At 39.8% G+C, this 11,622-nt stretch overlaps 1 protein-coding gene across 1 annotated transcript; it reads right to left on the bottom strand.

The window, feature by feature from the left end:
- Positions 1 to 3,040: 3,040 nt before the first annotated feature.
- SPINT4 (serine peptidase inhibitor, Kunitz type 4) lies at positions 3,041 to 4,045 on the bottom strand. Its single transcript, XM_047746989.1, has 2 exons — positions 3,931 to 4,045; positions 3,041 to 3,222 (listed from the first exon to the last, which is right to left on the bottom strand). Exons 1-2 carry the CDS (start codon positions 4,043 to 4,045, stop codon positions 3,041 to 3,043), a joined length of 297 nt encoding a protein of 98 aa, XP_047602945.1.
- Positions 4,046 to 11,622: the final 7,577 nt, after the last annotated feature.

The following is an 11,622-nucleotide window of genomic DNA, read 5'->3' as shown; positions in this document are numbered from 1 at the left end:
GGCTTCACTTGTTCAGAATAAACCCTGTTTTGATGATAGTCAGATCTTGAAGTAATCAGAGCTCTTGCAGAAAATGGTCTCAATTTAGATTAATTTTCCTATTCTTAAGATTGAGAAAAGACAGGCTTGCCTGTCTAGTTACAGGATCTCACTGGTTTATAATGTCTCTGATGTTGGCCCTAGTACCAATAGTCCAGGATGCATTCACAAGTGAGGGATTGGACTTGGTCAATAAGATAGACAGGGAAGGTATGACAGAAAGGGATGCTTGAATAAATTCAGAGATGAAATGGTTAGGCTGTGTATCCTACAGGTGAGAAGGTCATGGCCATGGTGAACCTTGTAGCATTATATTCAGACTTGGCAACTAGTGTTTGGGTGATTATTCTCTTGGTAGTTAAAACACAGTCATTGGATTGAAATGGAGGGTTTACAGAATCCTGACCTGAAGCCATTAGTACTGATCAGAAGTTCTTGTTCTCATAACATCCTTATTTGAACATTTCTACTTGAAAGATAATCTTTTTAAAGAAATTTATTTTATTTAAATTCAATTAATTAACATATAGTATATTATTAGTTTCAGAGGTAGATTTCAGTGATTCATCAGTTGCATATAACACCCAGTGCTCATTACATCCACGTGCCTTCCTTATTGCCCATCTCCCAGTTTCCCCATCCCCCCACACAACCTCCTCTCCAGCCACTCTCAGTTTGTTTTCTATAGTTAAGAGTCTCTTATGGTTTGTCTCTCTCTCTCTCTTTTTTTTTTAAAGATTATTTATTTATTTATTTGACAGACAGATCACAAGTAGGCAGAGAGGCAGGCAGAGAGAGAGAGAGGAGGAAGCAGGCTCCCCACTGAGCAGAGAGCCCGATTCGGGGCTCCATCCCAGGACCCTGGGATCATGACTTGAGCCGAAGGCAGAGGCTTTAACCCACTGAGCCACCCAGATGCCCCTTGTCTCTTTTATATTTCCCTCCCTTCTCATATAATCCTCTGTTTTGTTTCTTAAATTCTACGTATGAGTGAAATCATATGATAACTGCCTTTCTCTGACTTATTTTGCTTAGCATAATATTGCTGATGAATTGATTTCATTTAACCAAATTAACTCTTTTAGTTACATGAAAGATTAGGCACTATTATCTTATACTGGTAGGCAGAGAGTTATGCAGAAGTACAAAATATACACTGAGGGCTGACTACATATGGAGAACTATCGATAATTATGAGAGCTGGTTAATATTTCTGAATTATTAAATCTGACAGCATAATCCTGCCTTCTGTGTTGTTTAGTCTATTGATACCAGATGCTTAATGCACAGTAAAATATGACAGTGTAATAGAAGTTAAGGCTGTTCTGCAAAAGAAAGAAAATTACTGTGTGGAATATGAAATGAAGCAGGCAGAAGCTGAAAGTTAGAATTGGTTTTAAACAAAAGGGTGGCTGTATGTCTGAAATGTATTAAACTTCAAAAATTATTGTACCTTAAAAAAAAGAAATGGAGGGTAGTTTTTCCAGAAAGACTGAGAACAGCCAAGTCAAATTTCAAAGATTGAGGTACTAAACAATATTTAAATAACAACTTATTAATACGGACCAATTCAGAAGGCTAGTTAAACTAACTGGGGCTCCTGACTTGGTGGGCATGAATCAGGACACATCACAAAGAAACATTTGTTATGAGTACAAGGACACGTCATGTGAATGTGAGGTTCACTTATCAGTTTCGTTTCAAGGGCAAGGAGCACGGGTTTAGTACCTTGTTTCTACGAACTAGCTCAACCTGAGAAGGGAGGTGATATGAACCCATTCAGATCTAGCTTGTTATGCCTGAAACATTACGTGCACATATGAGGAATGGTTCAGGGGTGAGGAGGCGATGGGACCAGCTGAGATTCAACTCTGGTTAAGACAGGGGAAGAGACTTTCAGAGAGTAGGGAGGGCTGACACAAAGTTGCTTTTATTTTAATGGTCATCCAGTCATTTCTCAGCAAAGAGAGAACTCACGTCAGGAAAATGGCAAACAGTTGGAAGTTTCCAGGATTATGGAAATATTACAAAGATTTAAAAATTGGCTTGAATTTTCTTAGAACAATGTTTCAGAACGGTGCATCAACTCTAACCTTTTGGCCTTTTTTCCCTGTAACAAACAAACAAACAAACAAACAAACAAACAACAAAAAACAGATCTGTGTTAATAGATTTTGGAAAGTTTCCCTGGATTAATTTAAGTCATTTTTTATCCCAGGGGAAGTGCAGAGATGCCCTATCTTTCAATGTCCCTCCTGTTCCATTGATTAATCTCCTATTCTTTCATTCCCTTAAAACTTAGTCATTTCTACTATGTGCCAGGCATTGCAAAAATGCACTAGGGATATTAAATAAATAAAGCAAAATTTCTGTTTCTGAGTTACTCCCAAGGTCACTTTCCATTTTACTCTCCTGGAAATCAGCCATACAAAAGCCTTGTTAGCCTCCAAGGTCCTTCTTCTAGTTCCAGTGACTGGGAAATGGCCAAAGTGTGAGCTGAGAGCTTAGTCGTATAAAACAGCATGCTGCTATGGAGATTTCACAAGTCTGGGATTAAAAGTGTTGGGTTTGGGTGAACTTGTGAACTTGTAAAATGGTCAAGCCCTTGGTGACTATCAGATCTGGTTAGAAACCTTGCTACAATGTATAATGTGAACTTGGGCCAGGTAGTTACCTCCACTGGACTTGGTTTCTTCATCTGCCCACTTAATGATAAAAATATCCCTTAGGGTGATTTAAATTTTAAATTATACCAATATATGTCAATTGCTTAGCGCAGCACCTGGCACATGGTAATTATTTGATAAATGGCGACTACTATTTTTTCTTTGGGCTTTTGATTTCCCAACTGGAAAATGATAAATGATCCTGAGATCCAACTCAACTATTAAGCTTTTTGTTGAGGAGAATCCTCCCTCTTTCCATCCCAAACAAGGAATCTTAGGATCTCAGAGCCTTTCCTTTTCCTCTCCCCCAAGGATCAAGGGCAAGATGGGATTCCTTACGTTATTTTGTACTCTTTGACACAGGCTATGTCACATTCTATTTTAAGCTTGTAGTTATTAAGGTTGCCATTACATCCGGAGAAGATAAAACTTTCACATCTTTCGGAGCTTTGGTTGTAGAAATATCTGAAGTGAATTTCAAAGCAGCTGCCAACATCCATATCCATTTTGCAGGGATCTGCATGAGAGGTTCCCATTGAGTTAGGGAGAATTAGTTAGAACTCAACCAGAGATCTTGCTTTACAGGACCCTTAAAGATTCCTCACATTAGTTTGGAAATGGGTGGTAAGTGGTTGAGTGGCTTGACCAAGGGCATGCATTTGCTCAGTGGCCATGCCAGAATTTGGGGTGTCTGACTCACAGTGTAGACTGTGCCACCTCTTGTGCTCCAGAAGCAATGAGCCTGTACACATTACCCATGGAAGAAAGCTTCATTATCCTTCACATCTACATTGTGAGCTTCTGTAAATAAGGACCATGGGTTCAAGTGTTCTCTATGCACCCAGAACCCAGATATTGAAAATGCCTCAGTTTGCTCAGTTTCCAATCCCCCTTTACTCTCCTCTCAGTACATATTCTTAAATGGTCTGGGATCTTCGAAATTTGTCAGGAAACCCCTAGTTCAAAATACTTCTGGTTCTTTGGAACGCCTACAAAAGACACCCCCATCTGGAAAGGACTGATTTGCATCATAGTTTGCTTTTTCTTATCAGACATCCACAAGAGCCCTAGAGTAAGTAATGCCCATAGTCAAAGGACTAAGAGTCTATGGGTATTACCATAAAAGGAGGACCTTCCTGGACCAGCTGGATATCACTTTTTTTGGGACACTTTCTCCCTCATTCATAATTGGTCTTTGCATTTATTTTTGGCTTTAAGTTCATACCTTTGAGGTCTCCACATATCATTTCAGCAAGTCTAGCAACACCACCCATTAATGGGGTAGTCAGCAAGAGGAAGATGAAGAGCCCTAGGAGAAATCCCAACTCAGCAGGCTTCATGATGCCGCAAGCAGGAGGTAGGAGAGTCTTGGTATCAACTGATGTTATATTTTGGGCTTGATACTTGAGATGGCTGTGCCCACTCACCCCAAGGGCCAGGACTGGGCATTACTAGACATTGAGTTGAACAGTGAATGCTTGAGTACCCAGCCATGAAGCTGAAGGTCCCAGGCCAGTTAAACTCTTGACAGTGAGTCCCATGTTCATCTAGGAACCACAGAAATGAAAGGATCAGAACTTCTAACATAAGTTTAATGATGGAGGATAGAATGATTAAAGAATTAAAAAAGAATTGCTTCCTTTCCTCTCTTCAACCTTCCACAACAAGGAAGAAACTGATCCTGGTGAAACAGGAAGAATGTAATAAGAACAATAGTAGTAATGATAGTAACTAAACTCTATGGTACTTCCTTCATGCTAAGCACTATTATTTATCCATCTGCATAAAATCTTTCAATTTCAAAAAAAGCACATGCACGAGTTAGGTGCAACTGTCACCATCACAGATGTAGAAACTGAGGTTGAGGTTAAGTTTTACGTGCAAGGTCATCCATCTATTATGTAGTGGAATCAAGATTTGAACTCACTATACTATATTGCCTAGAATATGGGACAACTTAGTTTTGATTTCTTGTAAGACTTTTGAAATTTTGGCTTTCACATTTAAACTCTTAAACTACCTGAAGTTGATTATTTTTGGTCAAGTATGAAATAATGGTCCGATTGAATTTTTCAATGGCTTCAGACCCATTTATTGATAAGTTCTTTTTTTATCTATATGATATCTATATCATATATTTTATCTATATAATATCTATATAATAACTTCTCTTATACATTTGGGATTATTTCTTTTCTTTTTTTTTGGCTTCTAATTTAATTTAATTCAATTTTTTTTGTGTGTGTTTTCCAAAATTCATTGTTTATGCACCACACCCAGTGCTCCATGCAATACATGCCCTCCTTAATACCCACCACGAGGTTCACCCAACCACCCTCCCTCCTCCCCTCCAAAACCCTCAGTTTGTTTCTCAGAGTTCACAGTCTCTCATGGCTTGTTTCCCCCTCTGATTTCCTCCAACTCACTTCTCCTTTCCATCTCCCAATGTCCTCCGTGTTATTCCTTATGCTCCACAAGTAAGTGAAACCACATGATAATTGACTTTCTCTGCTTGACTTATTTCTGACATCTGTGTTTCACTCTACTATATATTCCTGCTCCAAAGCCATTCTTAATTACTTGAATTTTGTATTATCTTAGGATTTTGCATATTCACATACATTTCAGGGTCAGTTTGTCAAGTTCTTCAAAAGGCCCATCTTGGATATTGATTTTAGTTGAATTGGATTTACAGGTCAATTTGGGGAGAATGACATCTTTACAATATTATCTTAGGTATATACAATAGTTTCCCATCTGTATTGGTTTTCTTTTCTTTTTTTTTAAAGATTTTATTTATTTATTTGACAGACAGAGATCACAAGTAGGCAGAGAAGCAGGTGGTGGGTGGGGGGAGCAGGCTCCCCGCTGAGCAGAGATCCTGATGTGGGGCTCCATCCCAGGACCCTGGGATCATGACCTGAGCTGAAGGCAGAGGCTTTAGCCCACTGAGCCACCCAGGTGCCCCTGTATTGGTTTTCTTAATATTTTCCAAGAAAGTCTTATGATATTTAGATTTCTCAAACAGGTCTTGTAATCTTATTTATATTTTTGGTATTATTGTAAGTGATATCTTTAAACATTATATTTCTATTTGTTTCTGATATATGAAAATATGATTTAAGTTATATATTAATCTTACGTCTAGCATAAGCATTTCCTTAATGATTAGTGATGTTGAACACCTTTTTATGTACTTGTTGGCTATTCATCCGTCTTGTAGAAAATTGTCCATCCAGGTCCTTTGCTCATTTAAAAATCAGAGTATTTGGCTTTTTCCACTTCCAATGAATTGTATGAGTTCCTTACAAATTTTGGACATTAACTCCTTACCAGATATGTGGTTTGCAAATATATTCTCTCAATCCATAGATTGTTTTTTCATTTTATTGATTGCTTCCTTTGTTTGCAGAAGCTTTTCCATTTGATGTAGTCTTACTTGTTTATGCTTGCTTTTGCTGCTTGTGCTCTTAGTGTCTCATCCAAAAAATCATTGCCAAAGACTATTATCAAGGGTTTTTTTCCTTATGCTTCTCTTCTATGAGATTTACAGTGTCAGGTCTTATGTTTAAGTCCATATCCATTTCAAATTAATTTTCATGAGTGGTAAGATAGACGTCCAGTTTCATTATTTTGCTTGTGGATATGTGGTTTTCCCAGTATCATTTATTGAAGAGACTATCCGTTTTCCATTGTGTATTCTTGGTTCCCTTGTCAGGTATTAGATGACCGTATACACATGGGTTTATTTTTAGGCTTTTGGTTCAGTTTCATTGGTCTATGGGTCTATTTTCATGCAAGTACAATAATGTTTTGATTACTGTAGCTTTTTTCCCCCAATTAATTAACATATAGTGTATTAGTTTCAGGGTAGAGTTTAGTGATTCATCAGTTGCATAAACACCTGGCACTGGCTGCACCACGTTCCCTCCTTAATGTCCATCCCCCATAGCCCCTCCCCCACCTCCCCTCCAGCAACCCTGTTTGTTTCCTAGAGTTAAGAGTCCCTTATGGATTCCTGGTCCATATATACAATGGAATATTACTCAGCCATCAGGAAGGATGAATACCCACCATTTGCATCGACATGGTTGGAACTGGACAGGATTTTGTTAAGTGAAATAAGCATATTTCTTAAGCAAAGAAAGACAATTATCATATGGCTTCACTTATTAGGAGAAGGAAGGGAAAAATGAAGAGGGGGAAATGAGAGGGGGAGATAAACCATGGGAGACTATGAACTATGGGAAAAAAACCTGAGGGTTTCAGAGGGGAGGGGGTGGGGGGATGGATGAGCCTGGTGATGGGTATTAAGGAGGGCATGTATTGCATGGAGCACTGGGTGTTATATGCTAACAATGAATAATGGAACACTACATCAAAAACAAATGACATACTGTATGTTGACTAACATAACATAATAAAATAAGAAAAAATAAATGTGGTTTGAAATAAGAAAATGTGATACCTCCAGCTTTGTTTATCTTTCTCAAGTTGCTTTGGTTATTTGGGGTCTTTTCGGTCCACAAAAATTTTAGGATTGTTTTTTCTATTTCTGTGAAATATGTCATTGGAATTTAATAAGGGTTGCATGGAATCTATAAACTTGCTTTGGGTAGTAGAAGGGAAAACCACACTCCTCCTGTATGCCCTTTACTCTCTCGACTCTACAATAACAATACAGCTTCACTTCTGAGATCAGGTGTGTGTGTGTGTTTCCATACATCAAGCAATTCTTTTTTTTTTTTTTAATTTAAAGATTTATTTATTTATTTATTTGACAGAGAAATCACAAGTAGGCAGAAAGGCAGGCAGAGAGAGACACGGAAGCAGGCTCCCTGCTGAGCAGAGAGCCTGATGCGGGGCTCCATCCCAGGACCCTGGGACCATGACCTGAGCTGAAGGCAGAGGCTTAACCCACTGAGGCACCCAGTGCCCATATCAAGCAATTCTGCAACACCACTGGGTGCCTTACAATTTAACTAAATTCTAACACTATTTACTGGGAAATACCATCAGATCCTACAGATTAAGTGCTCAGGCTCACAAGACTGCACCCCCTTTACCCACATCAGATACTAATGGCAAGTCCAAGCTGTTAACCAGACTTCTGACCAACCAACTATAGGTTGGGGACTCCCATGACCCCTTCCTTGGGTTGGAGTAATTTGTTACAGCAGTTCACGGACTTCAGGAACAGTTTATTTACTGTGTTACTGATTGGTTATAAAAGGATGTAACAGGTTTCATGGAGCTTGAAACATGTACAATTTAGGGAATCTTATTTTAGAGAAACACTGCAGTGCAATAATGCAAAAAACTATGGATACAAAGTTAGGTATGTAAGTCAATATTTATTTGGAAGGAAAAAGGAAATTATAGGGTACCTGGGTGGCTCAGTCTGTTAAGCATCTGCCTTTGGCTCAGGTCATGATCCCAGAGTCCTTGGACTGAGCCCTACATTGGGCTCTCTGCTCATTGGGGAGTCTTTCTCCCTCTCTCTCTGCCACTCTCCCTGCTCCTTCTCTCTCTCTCTCTCTCTCACTCTTTCTCAAATAAATAAAATCTCAAAAAAAGAAATTATAACAAATCACAAGCTTACAAAAGCTTATGAATATATCAAACATCATGAATCCTAGAAAAATAACATTTCATTACTATTGTTTAAAATATTTTTAAAATACCATTTTCTTATATTTTCTGGCTGATTATTCTTTGATCACCTCTTCTCATGACAGTGATTTTTTATTTTTTAAAAAAGATTTTATTTATTTGACAGAGAGAGACAGCAAGAGAAGGAATACAAACAGGGGGAGTGCGGGAGGGAGAAGCAGGCTTCCAGCCCAGCAGGGAGCCCGATGTAGGGCTCGACCCCAGGACCCCAGGACCCCAGGACCATGACCCAAGCTGAAGGCAGATGCTGAATGACTGAGCCACCCGGGTGACCCTATATTTTGTTTCTAGAGAGAGAACAGAAAGATAATTCAGTCTTTGCTCTAGCATGGTTGATAAAAATCTTAAAGTTATAGACCTGGAGAACTAATGCACAGCCCAGTGATTATAGTCAACAATGCTGTATTATAATCTTCAAAGTTGCTAAGAGACTAGATTGTAATCATTTTTACCACAAAAAAGAAATAACAATTATGTGTCTCAATAGAGGTGCTAGCTAATGCTATAGTAATCATATTGCAATATATAAATGTATCAAAACACAATATAAACCTTAAACTTGCACCATGTCATATCTCAGTTATATTTCAATTAAAAAATTAAGTTGTTGATATTGGGAAAGATCTTTTCTAGATTTATAACATTGGTAATGCCACATCTATAGCTTTCTTCATAGTTTTTGGCTCCAGTGGTGCTGCATGCCTGGGACAAGCCTTTGGAGAATTCTAGCTCTTTGGTCTTGATCTAATGGAACCTCACTGCAGCCTAATAGTCACTGATCCAGCTCCACCAGGTCCTCACCGCCCTCACTCTGCCCTGTCTTGGATTCATGATGTGGCCATGAAACCTTGAACCCTGGCTCCAAGCATGTTGCCATGCAACATCTTATTGCTATTTCTTCTTGAGGTCCAATATGGGAGCATTTTGCTTGATGGGTGCAACCAAGGCAGATCGTCAGTGTGGGCTGCCCAGACATGAACACAGAATTAACTTCAGACCACTATTAGGATATGGCCCTGCAGGCCCCCACTCTTCTAGCCACCCCTCCCCCAAGGTTGGGACAATGCTGTCTGCCTCCATGTTTGGATGGTGCTGCTCTTTCCTCTCCTCAGCCGGAGAGAAGCAAGTGAGGGGCTTAGAGCTTAAGCTACATGAGTTTCATGGTAAATTAGTCTTTTCTGCCAAACCCAAGATCTATTCATAAGTCAGATTTTGTTGGGGAAGGTGGTCGCAAATTTACTCAATGCCTTCCTAAAAATGGACTAAGAAAAACAATATTGTGAGGGGCACCTGGGTGGTTCAGTCATTAAGCATCTGCCTTTGACTCTGGTCATGATCCTGGGGTCCTGGGATAGAGCCCCCATCGGACTCCCTGCTCAGTGGGAAGCCTGCTTCTCCCTCTCCCACTCCCCCTGCTTGTGTTTCCACTCTCTTCGTCTCTCTCTGTCAAATAAATAAATAAAATCTTAAAAAAATAAAAAAAAAGGGAAAACAATATTGTGGAGGCATGCAGGGAAATGAAGATAATTAGCACATTTTTTCTTCTGGATTCTTTAAACACATTCATGGATTATGCCATGTAGGGCCTCCAAGGAACTGAACTGTGTGTTGTCAGCCTATGCTTGATAACCCTTAAAGAAGTAGCCCCAGGAAACTTCCTGGGATTTAACATGAGGCTGTCACAGAGAGTGCTATTCACCTTACCACCCAGTGTTTCCTCTTCGAGGACATGTGAAGGAGCTTTTCTCTTTGGCCACTTACTACCACGATTATTCCACTATTCCTGAGTATCTTTTTGGGCTAACTTTATGCTTACTCTAAAGGTTGTAGCTGTGCTGCCCTTACTGTGCTGATTTTACAAAAGCTTAGAACCCATTTTATGATATCTCCTAGTAAGTGTCTGTGACCACATAGCATGCATTTGCTATGCTCATCTCCTGCATAGTTTTACCCTATTTTATTATTTTTGAATCTTCTTTCTTCTATCTTCCTCACCTAGGCTAATTAAAAAAATTTTTTTTAAATTTATTCATTTATTTATTTAAAAAGATTTTATTTACTTATTTGACAGAGAGAGACAGCAAGAGAGGGAACAAAAGCAGGGGAAGTGGGAGAGGGAGAAGCAGGTTTCCTGCTGAGCAGGGAGCCTGACCCTGGGATCATGACCTGAGGTGAAGGCAGATGCTCAACCACTGAGCCACGCACCCCTAAATTTTTATTTTTTAAAAGATTTTTATTTATTTATTTGAGGGAGTGAGAAAGAGAGAGAGAGGGAGAGAGAGCATGCGTGTGTTCAGGGAAAGAAGTGGAAGGGGAAGGAGACAGAGAAGCAGACTGTGCTGAGCATGGAGCCCAACATGGGACTGGATCTCAGGACCCTGAGATTATGACCTGAGCCGAAATCCAGTCTAACACTCAACCAACTGAGCCACCCAGGCACCCCTAAACTAGTTTTTTATTTTATTTTATTTATTTTCAAAGATTTTATTTATATATTTCACAGAGAGAGAGCAAGCACAAGCAGGGGAAGTGGCAGGCAGAGGGAGAGGAAGAAGCAGGCTTGCCAGGGAGCAGGGAGCCTGATGTAGGGCTTGATCCCAGGACCCTTGGATCATGACCTGAGCTGAAGACAGATGCTTAAATAATTGAGCCACCCAGGAGCCCCTAAATATGTGTGTGTGTGTTTAAAATATTATGTATTATGAATCCTGGTAAGCTGCCTTAAATCTTTTTTTTTTAAAGATTTTATTTATTCATTTGACAGACAGAGATCACAAGTAGGCAGAGAGGCAGGCAGAGAGTGAGAGGGGGAAGCAGGCTCCCCGCTGAGCAGAGAGCCAGATGCGGGACTTGATCCTAGGACTCCTAGATCATGACCAGAGCTGAAGGCAGAGGCTTTAACCCACTGAGTCACCCAGGCACCCCTGCCTTAAATCTTTTGAAACAAGTTTGAATGCCAGTAAATAAAACCATAAACTAATTTGAACCTGGGTCTTCATATTAAATTAAAAAGTTTTTCAGGGGGTGCCTGGGTGGCTCATTGGGTTAAAGCCCCTGCCTTCGGCTCAGGTCATGATCCTGGGGTCCTGGGATCAAGCCCCACATCAGGCTCCCTGCTCAGCAGGGAGCCTGCTTCCCTTCCTCTCTCTCTGCCTGCCTCTCTGCCTACTTGTGATCTCTGTCTGTCAAATGAAAAATAAATAAAATCTTAAAAAAAATTTTTTTCAGGACACCATGCTGCTTT

Source organism: Lutra lutra, chromosome 9 (assembly GCF_902655055.1).
Source record: "Lutra lutra chromosome 9, mLutLut1.2, whole genome shotgun sequence".
Lineage (NCBI taxonomy): Eukaryota > Metazoa > Chordata > Mammalia > Carnivora > Mustelidae > Lutra > Lutra lutra.
This window is presented reverse-complemented; position numbering and strand designations above follow the sequence as displayed.

Excerpts from the sequence above, each read along its gene's own strand:
- SPINT4 (XM_047746989.1), bottom strand. The coding sequence starts at position 4,045 with ATGAAGCCTGCTGAGTTGGGATTTCTCCTAGGGCTCTTCATCTTCCTC. Across the intron at positions 3,223-3,930 it reads GATATGTGGAGACCTCAAAG|ATCCCTGCAAAATGGATATG; the intron begins GTATGAACTTAA and ends CCTCTCATGCAG.